Source organism: Solea solea, chromosome 10 (genome assembly GCF_958295425.1).
Source record: "Solea solea chromosome 10, fSolSol10.1, whole genome shotgun sequence".
Classification (NCBI taxonomy): domain Eukaryota; kingdom Metazoa; phylum Chordata; class Actinopteri; order Pleuronectiformes; family Soleidae; genus Solea; species Solea solea.
Genome location: NC_081143.1, coordinates 15,012,110 through 15,036,022, shown reverse-complemented (window position 1 = coordinate 15,036,022; position 23,913 = coordinate 15,012,110). Strand labels below are relative to the sequence as shown.

Genomic DNA, 23,913 nt, shown 5'->3' with positions numbered 1-23,913 from the left:
GATTATCAAGATCTAATTTTAATTTATAATGACTTACTGTTAAATTTTCTCAAACTAACACTGTTTTCTTTTTTTCACTTGACTGGCCCCCTCCTCATTAGACTAGAAGTTCACTGGCCCCCAAATATTTCCCCCAAAAACATGGTGTAACTCCCCTGGTATAAAACCATAAAAACAATAAATAACAACATCCATTCTTAACTGAACTACTCTAGGAAATACAACATTACTATCACACTTGATACTGTGCTTGTGTAACTATACAATGTCCTCTAATGGAGGCTGAAGTTACAGCTTTTATGAGAAAGAGACTGTTGCCAAGGCGAGGTCACGGGCATAGAAGGGAAGCACAGCGCCACCGTGTGAGTCTGGTTGGTACAACTCCGTCTGAGTGAGTGTTCGTGTGTGTGTGTGCGGGGAGGGAGGACATTATCAGACATTTTAAAATACATGTGTTGGCCCCAGAACAGCCATGACTGTCAGTAACAGTTATTAGCACAGGGAGGACACCGACAGAGATGCGGTTCAAACGGTCACTGTGAGTGGACATCACGGGCAGCTCTCCTCTCCTCCACTTCCAGACTGAGTCTCCAGTACGTGGAGACACGGTTCAGAGTGGACTGTCCACGGGGAACATAATGGCGTGTAGAAACAGCAGCAGAAAGATGTTATCTAGTTAACAGTTAATGTTTTAAAAAGGTTTTTTTCGGTTCAGACACACAGGTGACCGCATGCTAATGCCGCTAATATTGTAGATTACAGGCGGTGTGTACGTAGCCAGTTAGCTTTAGCCTCATCAGTCTAGTGTGAGGGCCTGAGCTGTTTCTGCCTCCTCATACCTTCGCTCTCGTCAAATTCAAGGTAATAAAACTCCAATAATACTGTGTTTTTTCCTCAGTTAGCCCCGTGGCTTGTTACGTTAGCTAACTGCACCTGTGTTAATTAGTCAAGACTTGGTATATGTGTAGAATCAATTATTTATCATTCGTTTTCCCACTTAAATTGAGTGATGGCTGGTCTCCTAACTCACACCAAGTACAGTGATGAGTACTTGAGCCAGAATGAGTTATAAAATGTACAGTGTAGAATACGCAATCCTGAAGGTGAAGCCTACAAGAGGGAGAATTAGATATAGATCTAACCACATCATCATTGTCCAGATGTTATGATTATCCTTAGCCTCAGTTTATTTAGGAGCGTTTTACTACCTTTAGGTGTGTTTTTATAATTAACATCTACTCCAAAACAAAACTAACAAATGACAATATTTTCATGTGTGTTACATGTGACTCTACCCCTCTCCATTTACTCCGTCTATAACCTCATTCCAGGTGAACCAGTCACAGGATTGAAGGTTTAATATGTAGTGAATGATATGACTGAAAAACAGTGAAAAATATGTTTTCAAGAGTTTGTTTTGTACTATCAGTAGTCAAAATATCAAAATTACAATGACAATCCTCACAAAGCTGCAAACATTGGCTAGAAAAGCTAATCAGCTGTTTACTGAAAATATATCAGTTCTGAAAAATTGCTGAATACTGTTCTATTGATGTTGACTAATCCTTTAAGCTGTCTTACTGTCTTCATTGTTGTTTATATCCTCTTAACCATTTTCACCTCTGCTTCCACATGTCTTCAGGGCCATGGATTTCCCAGGCCACTTTGAGCAGCTCTTCCAGCAGTTAAACTATCAGCGTGTCCATGGTCAGCTATGTGATTGTGTCATCATGGTCGGGAGCCGACACTTTAAAGCCCACCGCTCAGTGCTGGCAGCGTGCAGCACTCACTTCAGAGCCCTGTTCACTGTAGCAGAGGGAGATGCAAGCATGAATATGATCCAGCTGGACAGCGAGGTCAGTACCTTTAGTAATGTTACAGAATGCAGTAAAAGTAATAATATAACATTCATGTTTTAAACAGGGCTGGGCAATATATTGATATTATATCAGTATCATAACATAAGACAAGATAACAGATTAGATTTTGGATTCATCATATCATGATATGATATGTGGTGTAGTAGGTAGGTAGTAGGTATGTGGCATAGTCATTGTCCTCTGACAAGCACAAACCTAAAGTGTCCAACTTCATTTTGAGATACTGTATATGGGGATATATTTTATATTGAGACACAGCCTAAAATATTGAGATATTATTCATAATCCATATCGCCCTGTCCTAGATTATAGGGATGACAATAGTGTGATGAATGAAGAGTGTACATACTTTAAATTCTGTCTTGTTACTTGCTACTAACAGTGCAAACAAGATTAAGCCACTCTATGTGTGATTGCAGGTGGTGACAGCTGAAGCTTTTGCTGCTCTAGTGGACATGATGTACACATCAACACTGATGCTGGGTGAGAGCAACGTCATGGATATCCTCCTCGCAGCCTCACACCTGCACCTCAACAATGTAGTCAAAGCCTGCAAACACTACCTGACCACACGGACACTCATGTCTCCCTCATCTGACAGACCGACACATCACCACCCACAGCAGGACCAACAGAGGCGCAGACAGCAACAGCAGCAGCAGCAGCAGCAAGTAGCAGATTTAGCTGTGAATCCTACTGTTGCAGCTAATGCTAAGCTTGCAGCAAATGCAGCCACATCAAAGTTGCAGCGCTCCTTTCTGTTGCAGCAGCTGGGTCTCAGCTTGGTTAGCTCTGCTTTGGGTGGGATGGAGGAGGACGGGATGGGAAATATGGTTGGCAATAGAGAGGTGGGACAGAGAGCCTCTTTCCCTATCCGACGCTTCCACAAACGCAAACCCTCTCTTGCCATGAACCTGCCAGAAGAGAGACCTAGGCAGAGGCAGCGTCCCTCAGGTCCTAACCTGGGGTTGTTAGGAGATGAAGGGGTGAACGCAGAGCGAGAGGATGGAGCTCTTCTGTCCCCCGACTCCCATAAGATGGGCGACGATTCAAAATTGGATGCTGCGATCACGGGCCTGGTAGGTGTTTCCCAAGATGATCCTCAGATGCCTAGCCAGTCAGACAGTGGACGCTGTGAGGGGGAGGCCTTGGGGAAAAGGCAGGGAGTGAGTAAAGAGGAGGACATCGATGAGCAGGAACACCAGGACAACAGATCAGGTGTGAAGATTAAACAGGGTACAGACGAAGAGGAGGCTGAGGAACAAGAGCAGAAGGTAAAAATTTGGCTTTTGTTTTGTTTGTGATAATGTAACAAACTTCATGTAGTACACACATTTTTCATTACTCTTTTTTTTTTTTTGTTCATTACAGGTTTTGGGTCTGTGAATTTTGATTGTAAGGATAATGTATAAAATATAATGTAACTTTAACATTTCTGTTTTGCAACTACATACACCTACTACACTTATATCCTGCATAGATGTCCATGTTTTGTATTTTATTTATTATTTTCTTATATTTAAGTTTTCATTTTGTATTGTCTCGTTTTTTGCTATTTTTTTCTACAGTATTTTGTTTTTAGTTTATTCCGCCTGAATGTTTTATTGATCCTGGGACGTTTTTTTTAATATTATCTTCTTGTTACATTGTTATGCACCAAAAAGACTAAAGCAAATTTCTTTCTTCTTGGTGATACTTTCTGATTCTAAATTGATGTAAAAAGCTTCATGCGCCCCAAAAACTTTCCAATGCATAGCTTCAAGTCTTTAAGTGTCTGGGGGCACATTGTCAGGTAGAATAGTGGAGCAAGGAGTCAAACCTTCCAGTTGAAAGATTATTGCAGATTACTCTACTAGAATTTAGTTGCTGTCTTTGCAGGCTTCCTTTTTTGAATTAAATCTCTTGTCCTGAGATGAAACCTACCCTTTATTACCCACAGGTGGTGGTGAAACGAGAGCCGCTAAGCTCACCTGAGCCACAAGATGAAATCAGCGATGTGACATCACAGGCTGAGGGCAGTGATCCCGCTGAACCTGGAGGCCAGGAGGAGGAGGAGAAGGTGGAGCCGAGCCCAGAGAGCAGTGACCGCAGCTTCACCTCTGAACCTCAACCCAGCTCAGACTCTCTGCTGCAGCCCAGCTCCCAGCTTCTCATCAAAAGCACCATGGGAGGAGGAGCTGGAGTCGGAGGCAGGTTTGGATGCAGTAACGGATTAAACGGCAACCCTGGTTTTAGTATTTCTAGCTTCCTTAGCCCAAAGAATTTTGGAAGTTCCGGGTCAGGACTGGTGACAGGAGAAGATGACCTGCCCAACACGACAACTGGGGATGCAGTAGCGCATCACTTCTTGCTGAGACAGGAAGCAGCTGGGCCATCTGGCACTACTTCTTCTCTTTTGCAGTCCGGTCCACTCAGCAGTGAGAGTCGCAGTGGATTTGGAGATAATTTATCACCTGATTCTCTGTTCCTTCGCCCCCTGCATGACAGTTTGGGGAATCCCAGAGGAAGTGGAGGGAATGTGAATGGAGAACAAGGAGGGGTTGATCCCTTTGGTTTGGACTTCCAGCACTCCAGTCTGGGGCTTCACTCTCTGGGGCGACCTTCACGTGCGGGAGCTACCACTGCCTCCCTGGGCTATCCGGGCTACAGACGTATTGCTCCAAAAATGACTAACAATATAGGAGGAGAAGAGGGTGTGGGTGGTGTTCTTCAGGATTCTGCTTCGTCCTCCTCAAGTCTGGCAAGTCCCCTACTTCTCAACGAGAGTGGTGGGTATGACATGAACAGTGGCAGGCCCACGTCCCTCCCCCCTCAGCTGACCAGAGCTTCAGCAGATGTCCTGTCCAAGTGTAAAAAGGCTCTGTCGGAACACAATGTCTTGGTGGTTGAGGGAGCTCGGAAATACGCCTGTAAAATCTGCTGCAAAACCTTCCTCACTCTGACTGACTGCAAGAAACACATTCGCGTCCACACAGGAGAGAAACCCTACGCATGTCTCAAGTGTGGAAAGCGCTTCAGCCAGTCCTCCCACTTATACAAGCATTCCAAGACCACCTGTCTGCGCTGGCAAAACAGTAACATGTCCAATGCTCTACTGTAGGACTCTACATGGCTGCAATAAGATGAATACACCAGGAATCAGAGATGGGCTGAATTTAAAATTCCAACTATAGAAGGCACACAAAGAGCGCAAACCTCTGCCAAAGCTGCTCAGTTTCCTACAGTGTCAATAGACTCCTCTGTCACCTTTTTAAAAAAAGAAATACATCTTGAATCCAGATAGAATCCAGTATCTGCATCCCTACTAAAATCTGTAAATTTGTTCCTAACACATCCTACTACCCAGAAAATAGGGTTAAAATGCGTCCCTTACATTTTTAGCCATACTGCTCACAGAAGCTGCCAAAAAAACTTTCATGGCAGAAGTAAACGTTTGTCTGAAGCTGTTACAGAGCAGCTTGATCTGATCAACTGCCATGTCCAAACTAACTCTTCCTGATCACAATATAATCATACATTTACACTTTTCAAGGAGAATCGTATACTTTCAAGTTAGTAAAAGTTATTGAGAACACTTTTTTTCTGAAGAAAGATAATATAGATGCAGGACATTTATAGCTAGATATTTATGGACTCATTATATAGTATCATATATACTCTCCTGTAGAAATATCATAATAGTATTATAAGGCTTCTCCATCAGTGTCACTACAAGCACCCATGTACTTTTTGTAACATGACTCGGGCCAGTCTAGGCTTGGCTTTAAAACCTGCCACACTATTGAATGTGATGTTTTTTTAAAAAACAAAAAAACAAAAAAAACACTTCTGTTGTTAAATGATGTTTAAATAGAAATAGTTTGCAGCACATTTATAGATAAGACTTAAACTGTGTTTGTAAATCTAAAATCTAAAATGTTTGGTATGAAGTGAAATAATACAAACCTGATTGTTTTAATAACTTAATTAGGGGATATTTGTGGCATTTGCTATTCTGGACCATATATAATGTTGTGAATAATTGAGTTTTTGGAACAATTTACAGAAGTGTCAACGTCACCCTTGCATTATCAGCAATAATATGCGTTTAGTTGGCATTTCTGACAATTGCCATTTCTGTTTAAAATTGCAATTTAATGCTCCCGTAATCAGATAATTCTATAATTTAGAGATTACAGCTTCATGGCAGGAGGAACAGTTTCTTGTTGTTGGATGTTTCCTTATTGGTTACAAGCAGGGAATGACTGCACACTTGGTGTGTGCACAGTCGGTGTCACCTGGATCAATCGTTTACTGGATATTGAGGTTCAGTCTGTGAACCCTAACCCTGTGAGGTGCTTTGGAATTGTTAATATTGCACATTTGTGGTTGGTAACATAATTCATTTTTGTCTTGGAGAAGAGACAAATCAACCCATGAATGAACAATGAACTAAACACTGTGTATACATTTGCAACCCTACTTGATATCAGTGCTTTATATGTGTCTCTTTTTCCAGCTGCTGTTGCATATGTTACTAATGGACTTGGATACATCATTTTCTTTCACGATCAGTATTTTCTACTGGAATGCTGAACTGTGTCTTAATGTTGGTTTATTGGAATTAGCCTACTCCACCACCTGTAAAGATTTTCTGTGTGCTACCTTTTTGTTTGATTTAAAAGTGATACATTTTCACGGTTGTGTTGCTCTTTTTCGTCAGTTCATGACACAGAATTTCCACTTGTGTGCTAATCTGAAGACTGCTAAACTGAGAGTCATTTTGAATTATCATGATGGAGAATATTCACAATCAGAGCTTTTTACTCAATCGCTTATCAATTTTTTATGTGGGATATAGCTGTTTTTTGCCTCTGTAAATACAACTAATGATATTTTACCATAGACTGTGTGCAAAAATGGGCATAGTCTTCCATTTTCAAAATGAGCTCCCGTTGTGAAGCCAGTTTTTGAAATTCACAGAGGTCACCTGTAATCTGGGACCTATTGGACGATAGGTGCCAGCTCTCCATCACACTGGTGTCCACTCAGTGGTTCCAGGCGTTATTTCTAAATGGGAGCATAATATTGATCATGAAGACCTGAAACAGTGACCGAGACAGTAAACTCATCAGGAAAATGTCCACTGATGTTATAAGTTGTAAAAAAAAATACAGTATACATACAGTTTATTGTTACTTTTGGGTCGACCTCATCCAGTAAAGTATAAGACTATGTCCACTTTTTATATATGGTTTATGTATTGAGCAACAATGTTTCAGTTGATTTGCGTAACAATGATATACAGATGTGCTGAGAAGGAAACTATTTTAGCAGCTTATAGAAAATAAAATCATAGATAGGACTGCCTGACTTGCAGCAGGTTGTAAATAAAAGCAGCTTCTCTCGGTATAAAGTTGTTAAATGTTAATAATGTTGTAAAGTTCTGTTTTAGTGTAGGCTAATTCATCTTTTTATAAAAAGCCCTTCTGTTTACTTTATTGGTTGATGTATCATCACCTACATCACATGGTCATTGCCTCACTGTACTGTCGAGTCATTGCACTGTAAGCCTGTTCAAAATGAGTTTTATTTTACATATTGTGATGGATAACCTTTATCTTAATAGAAGAATAATTACCGACTTGGATGTTTCCCCCACAAACATTAGTTACCATGCTATTTTGTCAGAAATTAGAAAACCCACAGAGGCATTAGATCCCATGTCTCAAACAATGGCCTTTTGGGAATTATTATGCTGCTGTCTTCTAAAGCTGTTGATGTGAATCTCTCAAAATGCACTGACTGTATTTCCCCTGAATGGATATGCCAACGTTTTTTTATTCATTTACTATAAATTGATTTTCAAAGTCACTGCCTTATGCCCTCTAGCTTGAAAAGCTGGGCTTTTGTTGTTATGCCAAATTTAAATGTGTTTTTTTTTCTGTATACTTAACATAGTGTAACATGAAAGGACTAAATATTGAGTACTGTTGAAGGCTATGAAGGTTGTATAGTATCAAATTGTTGTTAAGACTGAATTAAAACAAAATATGAAATTCGTTTTATTGGTAGTAACACTTTTCTCAGGAAATGGCAAATACCAACAACCCAGAATTTATTGTCACTGTACACAATGAGTGAAAGACATAACATAAAGGAAAGTATTATTTACTTCTAAACGGTAGTGGTTTTACTTTACTCTCAATATAATTAGGCAGGTGAAACAATGGTCCTTTAATCAGCCAATCCTCTGAGTGGAACCACTGTCTTGTCACAGCTTGAGTTCTTTGATCATCGATTCACCCCGCAGACCAAGGAGGAGGTTGTTGGCTGCCAGTGCAGACATGGCATTACGGGTGGTGTAGGAGGCACTAGCAATGTGTGGTAGAATGACTGTGGGAAGAGGAAATGGAAAAAGACATTGTAAAATATAAATTTGGACACTTCAGTGGCATGTAGATGTAGAAAGTCTCACCGCAGTTTTTCAAAGTAAAAAGTGGATGGCTGGTGGGTAGAGGCTCAGGGACAGTGACATCTAACCCAGCTGCTGCTATCTGCCCAGTAGAGAGAGCCTCATACAGGTCTTCCTGGTTGACGACCCCACCTCTGACACAGCAGAACACAGGTGTGTTATAGTTTCAGTGGATTCTCGTCATTCATAAACAGGAGTATAATTTAAAAACTCTACCTGCTTGTGTTGATGAAGATGGATGTGTTTTTCATCTTGGAGAACATGTCCTTGTTGCAGATCTCTTTAGTTTCTGGTGTTAGAGCACAGCACATAGCCAGGAAGTCTGACTGCTTTGCGAGCTCATCCATAGACACTAAACCAAAACAAGGGTGTGTTGATGTTATATAACACATAAAATTAATCTCAAAGCAAACTGTTATCTGACCTTATAACCTCATGGATATTTCAGCTTGTCAAAAGTTAAAAGATATGAAATGACCTTTGCTTTTGACTAGTCTGTAGGAAAAAAAATTGCTGACATGACTGTAAATCCGGCACTTACCATACTCTGCATTGATGATACTGGCCAGCTCAGGCCTGGGGGCCACGTCTGTGTAAATGAATTTCTTTACTTTAAAAGGTGCCAGGCGCTCAGCAATAGCAATGCCTGCAAACACAAACAAAAAGTGGAAATAGGATGAGACTGAAGGAGATGGTAGGCTGGTGATGATGCATATGTTGTATGTTAGATACTGTATGCTCACCGATCCTCCCCAGGCCAAAAATGCCCACAGTGCTGTTGGCCAACTCATATCCACACAGCCACAGGGTTCTCCATGTGCCCCAGCCACCACTGACACAGGAAAGGGGGGTGAGTATGTGAGTGAGTGTGGGGTGTGTGTGCGTGCAGGTGTGTTTGTAACATTACGTTTTGGCTTCATGTGTGGCCTCTATTAGCCTCCTGGAGGTTGTGAGCAGCAGAGCTACAGTCAGTTCAGCGACAGAATCTGTCAGAACATCAGGAGTATAGCCTACACGAATTCCTCTAGAGAGAAACACAGACAATCACACTTATTGCAGATGACGACAGATGTTTTTGTTTTTCATATTTAACAAGCTGTGGTACCATGGTATGTGTTACTATGCCTTTTCATTTAATGTAATGTCATAGATATACATGGGCGTGTCACCTTTTCTTCAGCTCTTCCAGAGAAAGATGGTCAAAACCAACTGACATAGTACTAAGGACCTTCAGGTTTGGACCTGCAGACGTACGTCAAACACAAAGGAACACATGCATAACTACAGAGAATGTTCATTGCATGCAGGATATTCAACTAGATTAAGATTATACTGTTGTCAGACCTGCGGCATCTAATAATTCCGCATCAATCTTCTCTGTCAGCACACACACTAGACCATCGACCCCTTTGACCTTCTGAAGCAGCTCCTTTCTTGGCACAGGAACGTCATCGGAGTCCCACAGCTCAAACTGCACCCTGGGAAAACAGACACCATGACTGAAGATCAAATCAGTTTTCCTTTCTTTTGTTGATTCCATAAAATGGGCCAGGTGCTCTATACTAAACTATATTCTTCTGCTATCCTGCTAAGGACACATTAAAACAAGTCAAACACACTGGTATAACAGCAGGTTAGGGAATATTAACTGGTCAAATGTGCAAAGGAACAAACATACAAGTGCATGAAAGACAAACAGGGGCATTTCACGAATATCAGGGTTTCTCATCACAGTAATGATATAGTATAGTATATGGTATGTGTTATCGAGTACAGTGTGTGTCTTCATAGAGATACTGGGACATAAAGGTGCAGTGGGATATTTCTTAAGCTTTTGATAAGACTACCTGTCTTATCTGTACAACCATAGGGGGAATGTTAGCACTCTTGTTTGCTCAAAGTAAATGATAAACCTTACAAAGCAGACATAAGTGTATGACAGTCAAATGAGCAACAGTATGCGATTATCTGGACCACAAGGAATTATACAATTTAAAACAAATCTTGAATTTTAAATGACTTACTGTCCAGATTCACGGAGAATCTTAAGACCCTCAGGTGGGATCTGTCTGGTGATGTACACTCGTGGCAGGGTTGACATCTCTCTCTGCATGTTGCTTGTTAGAGCGCCAGTGAGATTCAGTTGTTTAATCCACCGGAGCTGGCGCGGTACCACACGACTGCACCACATTTTTCCAGGTCAGAATAAATCAATAGGCAGGTGTCCGAGAGATGAAGGTGGCACTTTGGAGTTCAGCATCTGTTGTGTGCACGATGTGGCTATAGTTCAGTGGAGGGGAGGGTCTTGTGTCTTTGACCAATATGATTAGAGGGAGGGTGTCTCTGAAGTCTAAAGTTGAAGGTTATTGTCCCAGAAAAAGAAATACACAAAAGTATTTTTTTTCCTAAAAATGAGGGGAAATAACACACACACGCATTATCCACATGTTTTTAAAGTTGCAGACTTGTGTGTTTTTGATACTGTTTCTAAATGCTGGTCAGAGGGATTAAAATGTAAATGTTTCACTCACAGTTGACCTTTGTTTCTTTACTCAGTGAAGGTCCAGACACTGTTTTTGTTTTCTGTTCTCTCTCCAGCTGGAACTGGTTAAGCAATTTATGTCCAAAACAGTTGTAAAGAGATATAACAGAATTGTACATAGTCATTCCTTCTGGTACGCTATTGCCTACACTCTTGAATATACAGTAACCTGAATAACTGAGAACCCCATACAATACATGGACATAATCTAGAAACAGATTATGTTTCATGCTTTTAAATGATTTGTTTGATATATTTTCAGGTTCAGAGTCATTGCTGGGTCCAGCACATCAGACTGGCATCATTCCAGGCTGCACAATCTCTCTCATCCTTTTTACCCATGCCATGAACATGGTAGTCAAGTCAGCAGAGTCGGTATGCAGAGGTCCCATGGCCAAGTCTGGAGTCTGACAGCCACCAATCAGAGATCATGGATGATGTGACTGTGACTGCAACATCAGTCCCAGGCAGCAGGTGGATCCTTCAAGGCCTAGAAAAACTCATATCCTGAGCAAGAAGGAGTTTTCATGGAAAAGTCCCAACTCTTTATTGCCGGAACCACCATCCCATCCATGACAGAGCAGTCAGTCAAGAGCTGTGGGACAATATTTGACTGCAGCCTCAAAAACACCAGGTCCAGTAGAAAGACCAGTGAAAAGCTTGGGGCTTGGCTCACCAAAGTGGACACATTGGGCTTGCCAGGGAGGTTCAAAGCCTGGCTTTATCAGCATCCTGTGTTACCCTGAATCCTGTGGCCCATGGAGATCAGCAGCTTCTTGCAAAGGTGGCTAGGACGCCCAACCTAACCCTAACTGAGAATTCATGGTGATGCAGACTAGAGAAGCTTTGCAAAGATTCCAGAGACTCCGAGGTGGCAACAGCAGGAATCCAAGTTCGCACAGGCAGAAAGTGGAGTGTAACACCTGATGTCCCCAGGTTACATCACTGATGATGCATCCCAGCACATACAGAGGATGTGTCTTTCACCTTATAATTATTATTATGTAAACACGCCCTGTAATTCAACACTTCAACATTCTGTTCATACAGAATGTGAATTTAACCAACATTGTTAAATTATTTCTAATAAACCCTCCTTTATCTGTTTGTGTGCCTCAGTTGTGCTTTTGGGATCAGATTTAATTTAAATTGAGTGTGTGTCCATATTGTGCCAAAAACTAAACGCAAGCTCAGAGGGGACTGTGTTGTCCCTGTTGTGGCTCCAAAACTGTGGAATTACATTTGATTTATTGTTTATATTTATTATATGGTAAAAATCACAGGTCAGTACATGTATTTGGGCCATTAAATTCCATGTATTTAATTGTCTCATGTGACAATTTGTTGTCTTTTATTTATTCTTCTGCACAGCACTTTAAAATAAAATAAAGTTGGGTTAGATTGGATTTAATTTGTATTTTATTGCATTTTACGGCATTTTTATTTTATTTCTTGAGTACTTTGTACCTTATGTACAAAGTCATTTCACTGGGGGTGTACTTGTATGTCCACATGTGACAAATAAAAATTTAATCTTGAATCTTGAATTTGTGTGAGAGGCTGTGGCCGCTTGTGTGTTGAGGAAGATGGACGTATTGGATGTTTGTGAGGTTATATGATCATGTCTGGTCGTGGTAAAAACAAACCCTTGTGATATTCGAATTCTTTTAAGCAAACCTTTGTTGGTCGCTTTGAAAATAACACTTTGGCCGTGAAGGGCTGTGATCACGTGACTACAGTAACCCGGAAGCATTACTCAAGTTTTTAACCAGTCACAGCCATTCATTCGCTGTAGCTTGTCGTGCACACAGGCAGGTGGCTCCATATGATGATTTTGTCTTTTTCTTTGTAAACATTACTAACGATGTTTTCTCGTTTGTTTATTATAATGACAGTTTCTGACACAGCTCTCTGTCGTGTACAGTCATTTACAGCTTAACGCGTGTGTCATTACTGTTAACGAGTTTGTGACAAGTGTCCTCGCCACCGGCACCAGCTAGCTGTAGCAGCTAATCTTTCCTCTGTAGATAATCATATGTCAGCCAGCGTCGTCACTGTGGGCATTCAACCAAACACCTGCAGTGTCTGACTGTTGTAAGTTGTCAGACACTAGTGTTAGTTTAAGGCAGCGTCTTTACCTCATAGCACGGCTGGTAGCTGTCAGGTCAACAACATTGCCGGATAGAGTCACACTCAGTTAGCCTCTTGGCTAACCTACAACTGGGCGTTGGTTTAGATCATGACCAGTAACGCTGTAATAATTGTATGTCCTCTCTAATCCCCGTGTGTGTTTTCATGTCTGACAGGCATTGACGCTATCGTTCAGACACTTGAATCCCCCTCTTCCCCTCCCAGCATGGCTGCAGACTCGATGGAGATTGATGACGCTCTTTACAGGCAAGTAGGGTTTCTCTGTAAAGCGTTGTGGTATTTTTACATTGATATATAGCTTTGTAATTTTTTATTGCTCTACCTTATTAATCTCCACAAGAGGAAACTCATTTGCCACAATGAACAAATCGTACAGTCACGTTCAACTTTCACTATGATCGACAGATAAATAACATAGTATAAAGCCATTTGAGACACACATTTACACATTTATTGTCTTTATTAGTACGCATTACATCTAATGAAGTGGCAGGAGCAACATTGATGTGTTGTGCTTTCTGACATGGTCTTCTGCATTACTAATGAGTAATATAATCAGTGATTATTTGAGTCACTGTTTTCTATCAGTCTAACCAGTTTGGCCATGTCTCTGCACCTAAATGCATTGTGATAAAAAGCAGTTGATCAGATGCACTTGATGAAATGACCGCTGAGTGTGAATATCAGCTGTGAATCTTAACATTCATAAAAAAATAATCTGTTGCTGAAATAAAATACCTTCCTAGTCAGGAGAAGGGTGAGGCATCATCATAAGAAGCTCACTTAATGAACCTCCAAGTCCATTGAAAACACATTGTAGGATGCCCAACAATAACAGAAAAATGTTTTGTTTGACTTGGTGAGTAAGGTGTTAGGCCAATCACTCAGCTGCTTAATTGCAGAGTTTGTTGATGCTGGTGCTGATAGTTTCTATCCTCTGCATGTTTGTGGTTAAGGAGACCAACTAGAGCAGTGTCATCTGAAGAGTTTTGAATTTGGCATGACACCTGACTATGCCTGGAGCCGACAATGTATAATGTGAATAAAACTGTCCTGTGATTATCCTGTTGTAGTTAAAATAGTGTCAGTTTGTTATGATAAAATGGCGAAGACCATGAATGAGAGTATAAATTCTTTATTCTGCAGTTATGTATTACTCTGTACTCACATTTTTCTTTCTCTGTAGCCGCCAGCGATATGTGCTGGGAGACAGTGCCATGCTCCAGATGGCCCAGTCATCGGTCTTTCTCAGTGGCATGGGTGGACTGGGCGTAGAGATAGGTAATGATCATACCACAACATTGTATGATGTCCAGAAACATAAATTAATTATCTGCATGCATGAATTTCATTGTCAACTAATTTGAGACTTACTTTCTGGTTTTACAGCAAAGAATATTGTTCTGGCAGGTGTGAAGGTATGTCTCCCTATTTTAATTTCCCCCAACACCTATATCAGTCTTGAAAATTGGTCTTCCATGTGCCTTAGCTGCTTTCTTTGTGTACATGTGTGTTCTATGCATATACAGGCAGTCACCCTTCATGACATGAAGCAATGTGAGACCTGGGATTTGGGCTGCAACTTCTTTATACGCAAAGAGGATGTGTTGAGTCAGAGAAAGAGGTAAAGTATACCACAGCTGGATTGTTCCTTACACACAGGTGTAGTCCTTCTATCTTTTAACTTTCTTTTTTGGTTCTTAAATTTCTCTTCTTTTATCCTCAGGGTGGAGGCAGTGTGCCCTCGGGTCGCAGAGCTTAACCCCTATGTTCATGTTGACATGTCTTCCTCTAGTCTGGATGACAACACTGATCTCAGTTTTCTCAGAAAGTATCAGGTAAGAAATTGCTTCAGGGATATTTGAATGAGTTGTACTTTACAACCAGTACAATTCCCGTACCCCCTGGAAACTGGACACTTGCAGCAGCAACAAAAAGAACATGAGCCCTATTATTATTTTTTATGTCATTTTGGCGAAATCTTTTCATCATCTGGATAGCCATCAATAAATAAAGTTGTCTGGCGGGGAAATAGTATATCTGTAATTTGATAAATGTAGGAATTCCTCTTACCTGTGATGATATTGTGCTGTTGAGGCAGCAATCATGATGGTGCCTTCGCTGATATTGGTTATTGCAACATTGCAACAGTGTATTGGTTTGCAGTAAACTTTTAACCCCATACATTGAGCTGCCTGTTCTTCCCAGTTTAACTGAAATATTATCAGTCCACCCAACATTTTCCTTTTCTGTGGCAACATGTATGCTTCAGTAATGTTTAGAGATCATTAGTTTTCTCCATAATTTCCTGACTCCTGCCATGCACAGACACTATGCTCCATGAAACCAGAACATAGATGTTTACCAGCTCATTACTAATACTGGACTTCGGGTTTGCTAACTCCTTACTCCTTTGTTGATGTCATTAGTTTTTCTACTCCATGCTCTGCTCTGCTCTCTCCTGCAGTGTGTTATTATTACTGAAGCCAGGTTGAGCCTACTGAAGAGAGTAAATGAGTTCTGCCATTCCCAACAACCTCCCATCAGAGTAAGTGTACAGTCCAGAGCATTAACTCCCCACCCGTAAGACATGATGTCTCACAAATGATCAAACGTCAATCAAACCCTGTGGTAACCACTCTGTGTTGCATTTGTGTCCTCTGCAGTTTATTTGTTGTGATGCATATGGCATCTGTGTGCGGGTGTTTTGCGATTTTGGGGACGAGTTTGAGGTATCTGATCCCACAGGAGAGGAGCCCAAAGAGATCTTTATCCAAAGTATAACTCAGGTAATTCTCTAGGTTCCATTTCTTGAAAGAGTGAGGTGGATTCGACATGTTTGCTTTCTCTATAAGTTTAAAATGTGTTGGTAACCTTTGAATTCAGAGTTTATAGACTCTGTGTGAACTCGACACATTTAACACATCCTCTTTTGACTTTTGTCCTGTCAGGACAGTCCTGGTGTGGTAACCTGCATGGATGATCAACCTCACTGCTTACAGACAGGCCAGAGTGTTGTCTTCAGAGAGGTCCATGGCATGGAAGAACTCAATGGCACTGTACGACAGGTTTCAGGTATCATGCCTACATTGCAGACACTTAAAGTTTTTCAATGCTTTAATTGGAAGTGTGACTGTAAATATATGAAATCTGTTCTCCCAAAAAAAATCATAAATCAAAAAAGCTCTGAGATATTTTCAAATGTTTCAGTACATTTGGTGAAATGTTTTCTGTATAATGGAACACATAATGATATAGCTCTAATCTAAGCAATGTGTGTGTTCTTTTTGTGTGTGGTGTTAGTTCTTTCCTCGCAGAGTTTTGCAATAGGAGATACAACCCAACTACAACCACATGCACATGGAGGTTTCTTTGTCCTCGTAAAAACTCCAAAGACATACAGATTTGTAAGTTAACTAGTGTCTTAGTAAATCCAGATATTACAAATAGACATTTGATACCTAATGTGAACAATTTTATGTGTGCACCTTACATATCCGTTTGTTTTTCAGGAAACAATAGAAAGACAGTTGTGTGATCCTCAATTCCTGACCCCAGATTTCAGTAAGCCAGAGGTAGGTATTAAAAGATGCTCCAATCTCAGTGACTATAATGGGCCATGGAGCTTAACCCAGTTCTACAGCTGACTTTACCATGGTACAACTAAAACATACGTCGTATAGCATTTCCTGCTCCAGAACATGTTTCAATATTAACTAACCAGCTCTTAGGAGCAGTGGATTCCTTACATGGCCAAAAAATATAACACGGGTATTAATTTATTTTGGTCGGGCTTAACAGAGTTTAACCATTTTGTATTTGATTGCTAATGTTGGTTTCACTGAAGCCAGATAAAGATTAAACTGATGGTAAAACTGATTACTGAGATTAAAGGTAATGATACAGACTGCAATTTACAAAACCCTTATAATTTTTCACAAGTTATTTGTTTTCTTTTAATCCTTTCTTTAATTTACCCATCAGGCTCCACTACAGATCCATGTCGCCATGATAGCACTGGACACCTTCCAGGAGCAGCATGGTAGACTTCCCAACATTGGGTAAATAATATATTTCCCATTAGGTCTACTGTAATACTTTGAAGATATTATTTGTCCTGGCTGGTTTTGAATGTGTTGAAATGTTTTGAAAGTTGCTGAAATATGATATGTTCAGCTGTAAAGAATTTTACCTTTATGCCGTCAGGTGTTTACAAGACGCTGAGGTTTTGCTGAAGCTAACCGAGGAAGTAAATGCTTCTTTTGAGAACAAAGTGAGTCCTTTTTCTGTTTTTATTTCGTTGAGCTTTCTTTGTTGGAGATTCACACACATCTTATAACAAGTCTTTCTTTTCCGTCCACCTCTCCCCCTGTTTTTCCTCCCAGGCTCCTATAAATGCTGAATTAGTGCGCTGCTTGTCAAGAACTGCGATGGGAACTCTTCCACCATTAGCAGCAGCTGTAGGAGGCCTGGCCAGCCAAGAAGCTCTGAAAGCCATCACAGGGAAGTTTTCACCACTCCAGCAGTGGGTAGGTTGTTGACATGGAACAAAATTCTGTTGAGAGTTCTCCATCTATTATGTATTTTGTGTTAATTGCAAAACTCTGTCTTTTCTTGTGCATAGTTTTACCTTGATGCCATTGAAGTCGTCGGGCCTCTTCAGTCACTTTCCTCAGAAGAGTTTTTCCCCAGGGGCGATCGATATGATGGATTACGAGCTTGCATTGGTGACTCAATGTGTCTTGAACTGCACAAGCTCAGGGTCTTCATGGTAAATTTGCCTGGGTTTATTGAAGATATATTTCTATTGCATGTTTTTATTTAAGTAACCCTACTATGTCTTCTTTTCCAGGTTGGCTGTGGTGCCATTGGCTGTGAAATGCTAAAAAACTTTGCTCTACTGGGGGTTGGATTGGCCCAGAGCTCAGGGGAGGTAGCTATTCCATCCATCTTAGTTTTTCTATCCTGTCTTAATCTGATTCCTCAGGTCCAATATGAATGTACTTATAACAGTATTCCTGTTCACCCTGCAGGTGTGCGTTACAGACCCTGACCTTATAGAAAAGTCAAACCTCAACAGGCAGTTTCTCTTCAGACCACATCATATACAGGTAAATGTACACTACATGCTCTTCCTTTTCTACTCCTGTACACATTCAATAACTTGAATCACACAGTCGGGGGCACACACTCACCCAGTTTTTTAAAAAACCTGCCTCAGAAACCGAAGAGTTCCACAGCAGCAGAAGCCACTTGTGACATCAACCCAGACATGTACGTGGATGCACATCTCAACAAGGTGTGTCCAGCCACTGAGAACATCTACAGTGACTCCTTCTACTCACACGTGAACTTAGTGGTCACTGCGCTGGACAACGTGGAGGCCCGGAGATATGTTGACAGGTTGGTGCGAAAACAACAAGCATTTCTTAAGTAATTTGAACAGTGGCCCTAATTTGTATTGAAACTCAATGGCTGCCAGCCATTTTCAGAGCAGTGGATCGATTTGACGTCTATAGCAGTCAATGGCAGCCAATGAGTTAAGCATTCTTGTTACATAATTAGGTGTTTGTAAGGAGTTTCATAAGATGTTTAGCAAATTATTTATTAATTTGCAATGTGTTTTTAATTTTCAGTCGCTGTGTATCCAATGGAAAACCTCTCCTAGACTCAGGCACCATGGGAACAAAAGGACATACAGAAATTATTGTGCCAAATTTGACAGAATCCTACAATAGCCATGTAAGTATAGCACGTTTGCATGTGTGAAAACATATTTTTGTTCTTTCTTTTTTTTTTTTAAGTACAATGCTTCCACATGTGTCTTCCTAGAGAGACCCACCAGAGGAGGAAATCCCATTCTGCACCCTCAAGTCTTTCCCCTCTGTCATAGAGCACACCATTCAATGGGCCAGAGACAAGGTCTGCCAATACGTCCAATAAAATCCCTCTTTCATGTTCCAAGTATTGATTGTTATTATTTCATTTCAGTTGTCCTAATGTATTTTTTTTCTCTCTCTTGGGTGTCTGTAGTTTGAGAATGCGTTTGTCCACAAGCCTTCCATGTTCAACTTATTCTGGCAAACCCACTTCTCAGCTGAAGTGGTGCTACAAGTAAGACTTATAGAAGTGGAGTATCTCATTCATTAAATGTAGCCTTTTCATTGATTATAACCAGTAATGTAATATTGAATGAAACACCGTTTTGAAGGATTGTTTGTTTGTTTGTTTGTTTTTTGTAGAGGATGCAGGCAGGAGACAGCCTGGAGGGGTCATTTCAGGTCATTAAGCTGCTAAGCAGACGGCCTAACAAGTGGGAACAATGCATTGCTGCTGCCCGTCTCAAATTTGAAAAGTATTTCAAGAGAAAGGTAATTAAACTGTACCTGAAAATACACACTCATAATAAAAATTAATTGTACAAAATGTAGATATTGATACCAGGTGTCCAACATGAGCACTGTTTACCTGTTTCTCTTTTCATGTAGGCCTTACAACTGTTGTACTCTTTCCCACTGGACACAAGGTTAAAAGATGGAAGTGAGTTTTTCTTTATGCATATATATATATATATACTGTATATATATATATATATATATATATATACTGTATATATATATATATATATATATATATATATATATATATATATATATATATATATATATAGTGTGGGATTAATATGCACAATATGTATCACTACAGTGTAAAATGTGCATAAAAACACAAGACATTGTAAAATATTTGTCCTTTTCTTTAGGTTTGTTTTGGCAGTCCCCCAAAAGACCTCCAACGCCCATTGATTTTGACTTGAAAGAATCTTTGTGAGTGCTTCATTCTGGTTTTTTTTTTTGTTTTGTTTTTTAGTTCAAGCCTTTCTCTTGTTCCAAGTTTACTGAACCCTCCTCTATTCCCTTCAGGCACTTTGCTTTCATTGTCAGCGCTGCTCGGCTCTTCGCAGGAATTAATAACATCCCTTACTCAGAAAAGGTAGGTCATTTGCTTTCAAACAAACACACCCACACACACACATATAACTGACTGACTGACCAACTGTTCTCATCTTCAGGACCTCTCTAAAGAAGCTGTGACCAGGATTCTTTCAGAGATCAAGATACCAGAGTATAGGCCGTCAGAGAAAGTAAGCTTCTCCATTTATCTGCTCTGTGATTTAAGGCCAGGTCATAGTTTCCCAGTGGACACTAAGCACTGACTGCATAATGCTGCCTGGAACACAACACTTTCCAGTCTTGTTTTGGTCCAAAGGGACAACAAAGAAAAGACAGTAACCATGGAAACCTGTTTGAGGTTATCTGAGAAAGTTTGCCAGTGCCCACACATGTGTAAGTCGGCTCTCAAAGGATACAAGGACATACAAATGAGCGCAGGTTTTGATGAGAAATCACTGCTACTTGAATGTAATGTAATGTGTGAGATGAGTATTTTGTGCATGGAGCACCAGACTGACACTGACCGTCTTTTGAGTTGGAACAGGAACTCGGGCTTGTGTGTGTGGAAATGCAAAGCAGACATGGAATGCAGTATGACTTGGTCCTCTTATATGACAAGTGTAAAAAGCTTGTTGACTGTCATGGATCTGTCCTTTACAGTATGTAGAGACGGATGAGTCAGCAAGGAAGCCTGAGCAGATGAAGATGTCTCAAAGCAGTGAAGAGGAGCGGGAGGCCATTACACAGCTGCAGCAGGCCATTGCTGCCGACAGTGCCACACCTGGTACATAAACAAAAACAATTGTTACATTTGGTGAATAATATATCCTGTGGTACCTGCTTCGTGATTATATCTGTGCTATTATTTGCTCTCTGTAGAGAGATTACAGATGTGTCCACTGCAGTTTGAGAAGGACGATGACAGCAACGGCCACATGGATTTTGTCACATCAGCCTCTGCTCTCAGAGCGAGGATGTATTCCATAGAGCCAGCTGATAGACTCAAGGCCAAACGCATTGCTGGCAAGATCATCCCTGCCATTGCCACGTCAACCGCTGCTGTGGCCGGACTGGTGAGAAAAGTCACACGACACACTTCCTCACCGTGACTCATGTAAACGGTCTCTCCAAGTAGTTATACACTGAGAAAATGGTTGATTGTCCAATTCTGTATCGATGCTTGATAACGACTCATCATTCCATACTTTTTATGTTTTTATTTTGGCGTTACCAGGTGGCCCTCGAGTTAATCAAGGTGGTTGGAGGCTATGCGTTTGAATCTTTCAAAAACTGTTTCTTTAACCTGGCCATCCCTGTGATGGTGCTCACTGAGCCTGCTCAAGTCAAACGGACTCTCATCAGGTTGGGGCACATGTGCATGTCACTTTCTGTCCTTCACAAAAGTAGCCTTTTAAAGGTCCAGTGTGCAATAATTAGTGACAGCTAATGGGTGAGACTGTGGATTGTTAGAGATGGAGGATCCACTTACTCTTTCTCAAGCACATCAGGGAGCTACAGTGGCATTTGCAAACCACAGAGGATGTCATTCATAGTTTGTTTAATATGCTTCCACTTCCACATGGCAGTGCAAGTGATTATACCACTAAACAAATATAACATACTCCCACCTAAATGTTACACACTGGATCTTAAACCATCACACCTTGCATAGTCTTTTTCCAAGTGCAGGAATGTGTCCTGTTTTGTTATTATTACAACTCAAAGTGACCGTTTTGTGATTTGGTTTCCAGGGACAACATCTACTTCTCCATCTGGGACTGTTGGACTATTTTTGGCCATGAGGACTTCACACTCTCTGACTTGATCAATGCAGTGAGGGTGAGAAACAGCACTGGTGTTGCACTTTGTCGGTGTTTGAACGAGGAGAAATTTTTTGCTTTTCTGTAGTGTGTCGTTGTCAAATAACATGTTGTTGATGCTCTTTCATGGCAGGAGAAATATGGAATTGAACCCACTATGGTTGTCCATGGTGTCAAGATGCTTTATGTGCCTGTGATGCCTGGACACTCAAAGAGACTTAAATTGACGTGAGTGTCTCACCTAAACGGAAATGTTCTTTTTTCTGATTTCATATTTGGTAGCTTTGGTGGGGAAAAAAGTTTGGCTAAATATTGTTGTGTTTGTGCTCTTCTGAACCAACTAAAACTAATTCAGATATAGTTGATCGGTTGCCTTTGGTGAACTTAATTCTGGTTCTGATTTTCTGACAGGATGCAGAAACTGATCAAGCCATCAGTAGACCGCCGCTATGTTGACCTGACCGTGTCATTCGCTCCAGAGGCAGACGGAGACGAGGACCTCCCTGGTCCTCCTGTCAGGTACTACTTCACCCGTGATGGAGAGAAGCCATGACACCTTTCTAAATGTCATCCTCAAACCTCTTGTGACCTTACTTCTCTTTTATGTAAATTGTGCCCCAATAACCTTGGCCAGGGTCAAGAGCTTTCCCTCAAGATTTTATCTGAGAAAGGCAAAGCTGCTGGCCCCAACACAAGCCCCCCCATGTACTTCATGGTGCAAGAAAAAACTAGCCCTGATCCCAGTTTTTCTAGCAGAGGCTGCTTGTAGCACTTAACTGTATCTGTGTATATATATTTTCTCTGTTCTGTTTTCTACTCTGGTGAAATGCACAGCTCTACCTGTGCCAATGCCTTAATTGATAAATAACCTCAGTAAGAGTCTGACTAAAGGTAATGTTGCTAGAATCCTGCATACTCCCAAAATAATGCCTCACGAGTCTTGTTTTCGTTTTCAATGTGGGACTATAGGAGTGCTGTCGTGGATTTGTAGTCTGGAGGTGTCACATCTTCCTCCTCCGATTCCTCTCATTGTTTTTTTTCGTGAACACAGGATTATCCATTTGTTGGTGTTCTCTCCTTACACCAACCACTCAAGATAAAGATAGTATAAAGATACTCAAAGATACCGTTTATCAATGTTTGTAGACGATTGTTCTCTTTTGTCATATCCCATTGATTGCCTCATAAAACATTTCTATCATAAGGCGTTGGTATTGCCAAAATATTAAAGAGCAACACACACTGCAGCTTCTTGATTAGCTTTATCACGGAATCGATTTGAACTCTTACGCATCAGCGAGGATCGCCACTTCAGAAAAGCATTAATTGCATCCCAATCAAATTATGTGCATGTAATGCTGCAGTTGTGTGGTGATCCTCACAGTAAACCACATGTAGATGTAGCTGCTAATCATACCTGTCTCATTAAATGCAGAGGAAAAGACTACTTTTACCACATTTGGGAAAACGGCATGTTCTCAATTAGATCAAGTAATGGCATGAGTTAAAATGGTTGTTTCACACAGATATCAACATCTGGGATGACACTCCTACTCTTTTAAAACCTATAGAATCATTGATTTCCATGTATCTCTTGCATTTGTTCATGTGTCCATGATATGTATTTATTTACTTGATACTCATTTTTGTCACTTTTTGTGTCAAACTGAGCCTGTGTTGAGCTGAGTCATGGTGCACTGGTTAACTGTTAATCAACAGATGGAAGTGTATCTTGCCCTTCAATCTATTAACAGTTGAACGTTGTGGAAAGGTTCTTTTGAAGTAGTCTTGAAATCTTTAAATTAAATTTTCTGCCCATAACCAGAGGTGGTGAATTTCACTTTGCAGAGAAAATGTCTGTTTTATTGACAAGACTTCTTGTGCAGCGAAAGTGTAAAAACAAAACAGTGTTAATGAGTCACGATGATAAAAATGTATGTTCTTGTGACGGACAACTCAACCAACGCTCCAATAAAATGTAAGATTTCAGGATGTCCTAAAAAATTAAGCTGTCGTGAGTCCTTGTTTTGAATGCACACAGTGAAGCAGTGCATGATGGGTAGATTGTCTTTTTACTTCCAAGCAAAACATTGTCCAGTTTCAGCGTCTCCTTATA

The 23,913-nt window shown here is 40.7% G+C and overlaps 3 protein-coding genes across 4 annotated transcripts; 2 read left to right on the top strand and 1 right to left on the bottom strand.

The window, feature by feature from the left end:
- Nucleotides 1–361: 361 nt before the first annotated feature.
- LOC131467290 (zinc finger and BTB domain-containing protein 5) lies at nucleotides 362–7,921 on the top strand. The gene is made up of 4 exons (XM_058641104.1): nucleotides 362–861; nucleotides 1,643–1,856; nucleotides 2,300–3,154; nucleotides 3,820–7,921. The coding sequence occupies exons 2-4, from the start codon at nucleotides 1,647–1,649 to the stop codon at nucleotides 4,978–4,980; spliced, it is 2,226 nt and encodes a 741-aa protein (XP_058497087.1). The 5' UTR covers nucleotides 362–861; nucleotides 1,643–1,646; the 3' UTR covers nucleotides 4,981–7,921.
- Nucleotides 7,901–10,620, bottom strand: grhprb (glyoxylate reductase/hydroxypyruvate reductase b). Its single transcript, XM_058641105.1, has 9 exons — nucleotides 10,359–10,620; nucleotides 9,679–9,812; nucleotides 9,504–9,576; nucleotides 9,242–9,358; nucleotides 9,078–9,166; nucleotides 8,876–8,980; nucleotides 8,551–8,686; nucleotides 8,338–8,468; nucleotides 7,901–8,255 (listed from the first exon to the last, which is right to left on the bottom strand). The coding sequence occupies exons 1-9, from the start codon at nucleotides 10,523–10,525 to the stop codon at nucleotides 8,134–8,136; spliced, it is 1,074 nt and encodes a 357-aa protein (XP_058497088.1). The 5' UTR covers nucleotides 10,526–10,620; the 3' UTR covers nucleotides 7,901–8,133.
- Nucleotides 10,621–12,636: 2,016 nt separating this feature from the next.
- On the top strand, nucleotides 12,637–23,805 carry uba6 (ubiquitin like modifier activating enzyme 6). 2 transcript variants are annotated; one of them, XM_058641332.1, is made up of 32 exons: nucleotides 12,637–12,687; nucleotides 13,183–13,273; nucleotides 14,214–14,308; nucleotides 14,417–14,445; nucleotides 14,557–14,651; nucleotides 14,754–14,865; nucleotides 15,495–15,575; nucleotides 15,694–15,816; nucleotides 15,979–16,102; nucleotides 16,331–16,434; nucleotides 16,540–16,602; nucleotides 17,012–17,088; nucleotides 17,234–17,300; nucleotides 17,413–17,556; nucleotides 17,652–17,798; nucleotides 17,880–17,960; nucleotides 18,061–18,138; nucleotides 18,249–18,430; nucleotides 18,664–18,769; nucleotides 18,860–18,949; nucleotides 19,061–19,141; nucleotides 19,270–19,398; nucleotides 19,516–19,567; nucleotides 19,788–19,851; nucleotides 19,948–20,017; nucleotides 20,097–20,168; nucleotides 20,638–20,761; nucleotides 20,857–21,050; nucleotides 21,212–21,339; nucleotides 21,729–21,816; nucleotides 21,931–22,025; nucleotides 22,209–23,805. In XM_058641332.1, the coding sequence occupies exons 2-32, from the start codon at nucleotides 13,233–13,235 to the stop codon at nucleotides 22,348–22,350; spliced, it is 3,078 nt and encodes a 1,025-aa protein (XP_058497315.1). In that variant the 5' UTR covers nucleotides 12,637–12,687; nucleotides 13,183–13,232; the 3' UTR covers nucleotides 22,351–23,805. The 2 variants fall into 2 exon arrangements, with proteins under 2 accessions (XP_058497315.1, XP_058497316.1); XM_058641333.1 differs by having other exon boundaries at nucleotides 12,668–12,691.
- Nucleotides 23,806–23,913: the final 108 nt, after the last annotated feature.

What these genes read in the sequence shown, in the direction of transcription:
- LOC131467290 (XM_058641104.1), top strand. Translation starts at nt 1,647, where the DNA reads ATGGATTTCCCAGGCCACTTTGAGCAGCTCTTCCAGCAGTTAAACTAT. An exon ending in TGATCCAGCTGGACAGCGAG is followed by an intron (nt 1,857 to 2,299) that starts GTCAGTACCTTT and finishes GTGTGATTGCAG; the next exon opens with GTGGTGACAGCTGAAGCTTT. An exon ending in CTGAGGAACAAGAGCAGAAG is followed by an intron (nt 3,155 to 3,819) that starts GTAAAAATTTGG and finishes TATTACCCACAG; the next exon opens with GTGGTGGTGAAACGAGAGCC.
- grhprb (XM_058641105.1), bottom strand. Translation starts at nt 10,525, where the DNA reads ATGTGGTGCAGTCGTGTGGTACCGCGCCAGCTCCGGTGGATTAAACAA. An exon ending in GGAATTATTAGATGCCGCAG is followed by an intron (nt 9,577 to 9,678) that starts GTCTGACAACAG and finishes GTACGTCTGCAG; the next exon opens with GTCCAAACCTGAAGGTCCTT. An exon ending in TTTTACTTTGAAAAACTGCG is followed by an intron (nt 8,256 to 8,337) that starts GTGAGACTTTCT and finishes CTCTTCCCACAG; the next exon opens with TCATTCTACCACACATTGCT.
- uba6 (XM_058641332.1), top strand. Translation starts at nt 13,233, where the DNA reads ATGGCTGCAGACTCGATGGAGATTGATGACGCTCTTTACAG. An exon ending in TTGTTCTGGCAGGTGTGAAG is followed by an intron (nt 14,446 to 14,556) that starts GTATGTCTCCCT and finishes ATGCATATACAG; the next exon opens with GCAGTCACCCTTCATGACAT. An exon ending in AAAAGTATTTCAAGAGAAAG is followed by an intron (nt 19,399 to 19,515) that starts GTAATTAAACTG and finishes CTTTTCATGTAG; the next exon opens with GCCTTACAACTGTTGTACTC.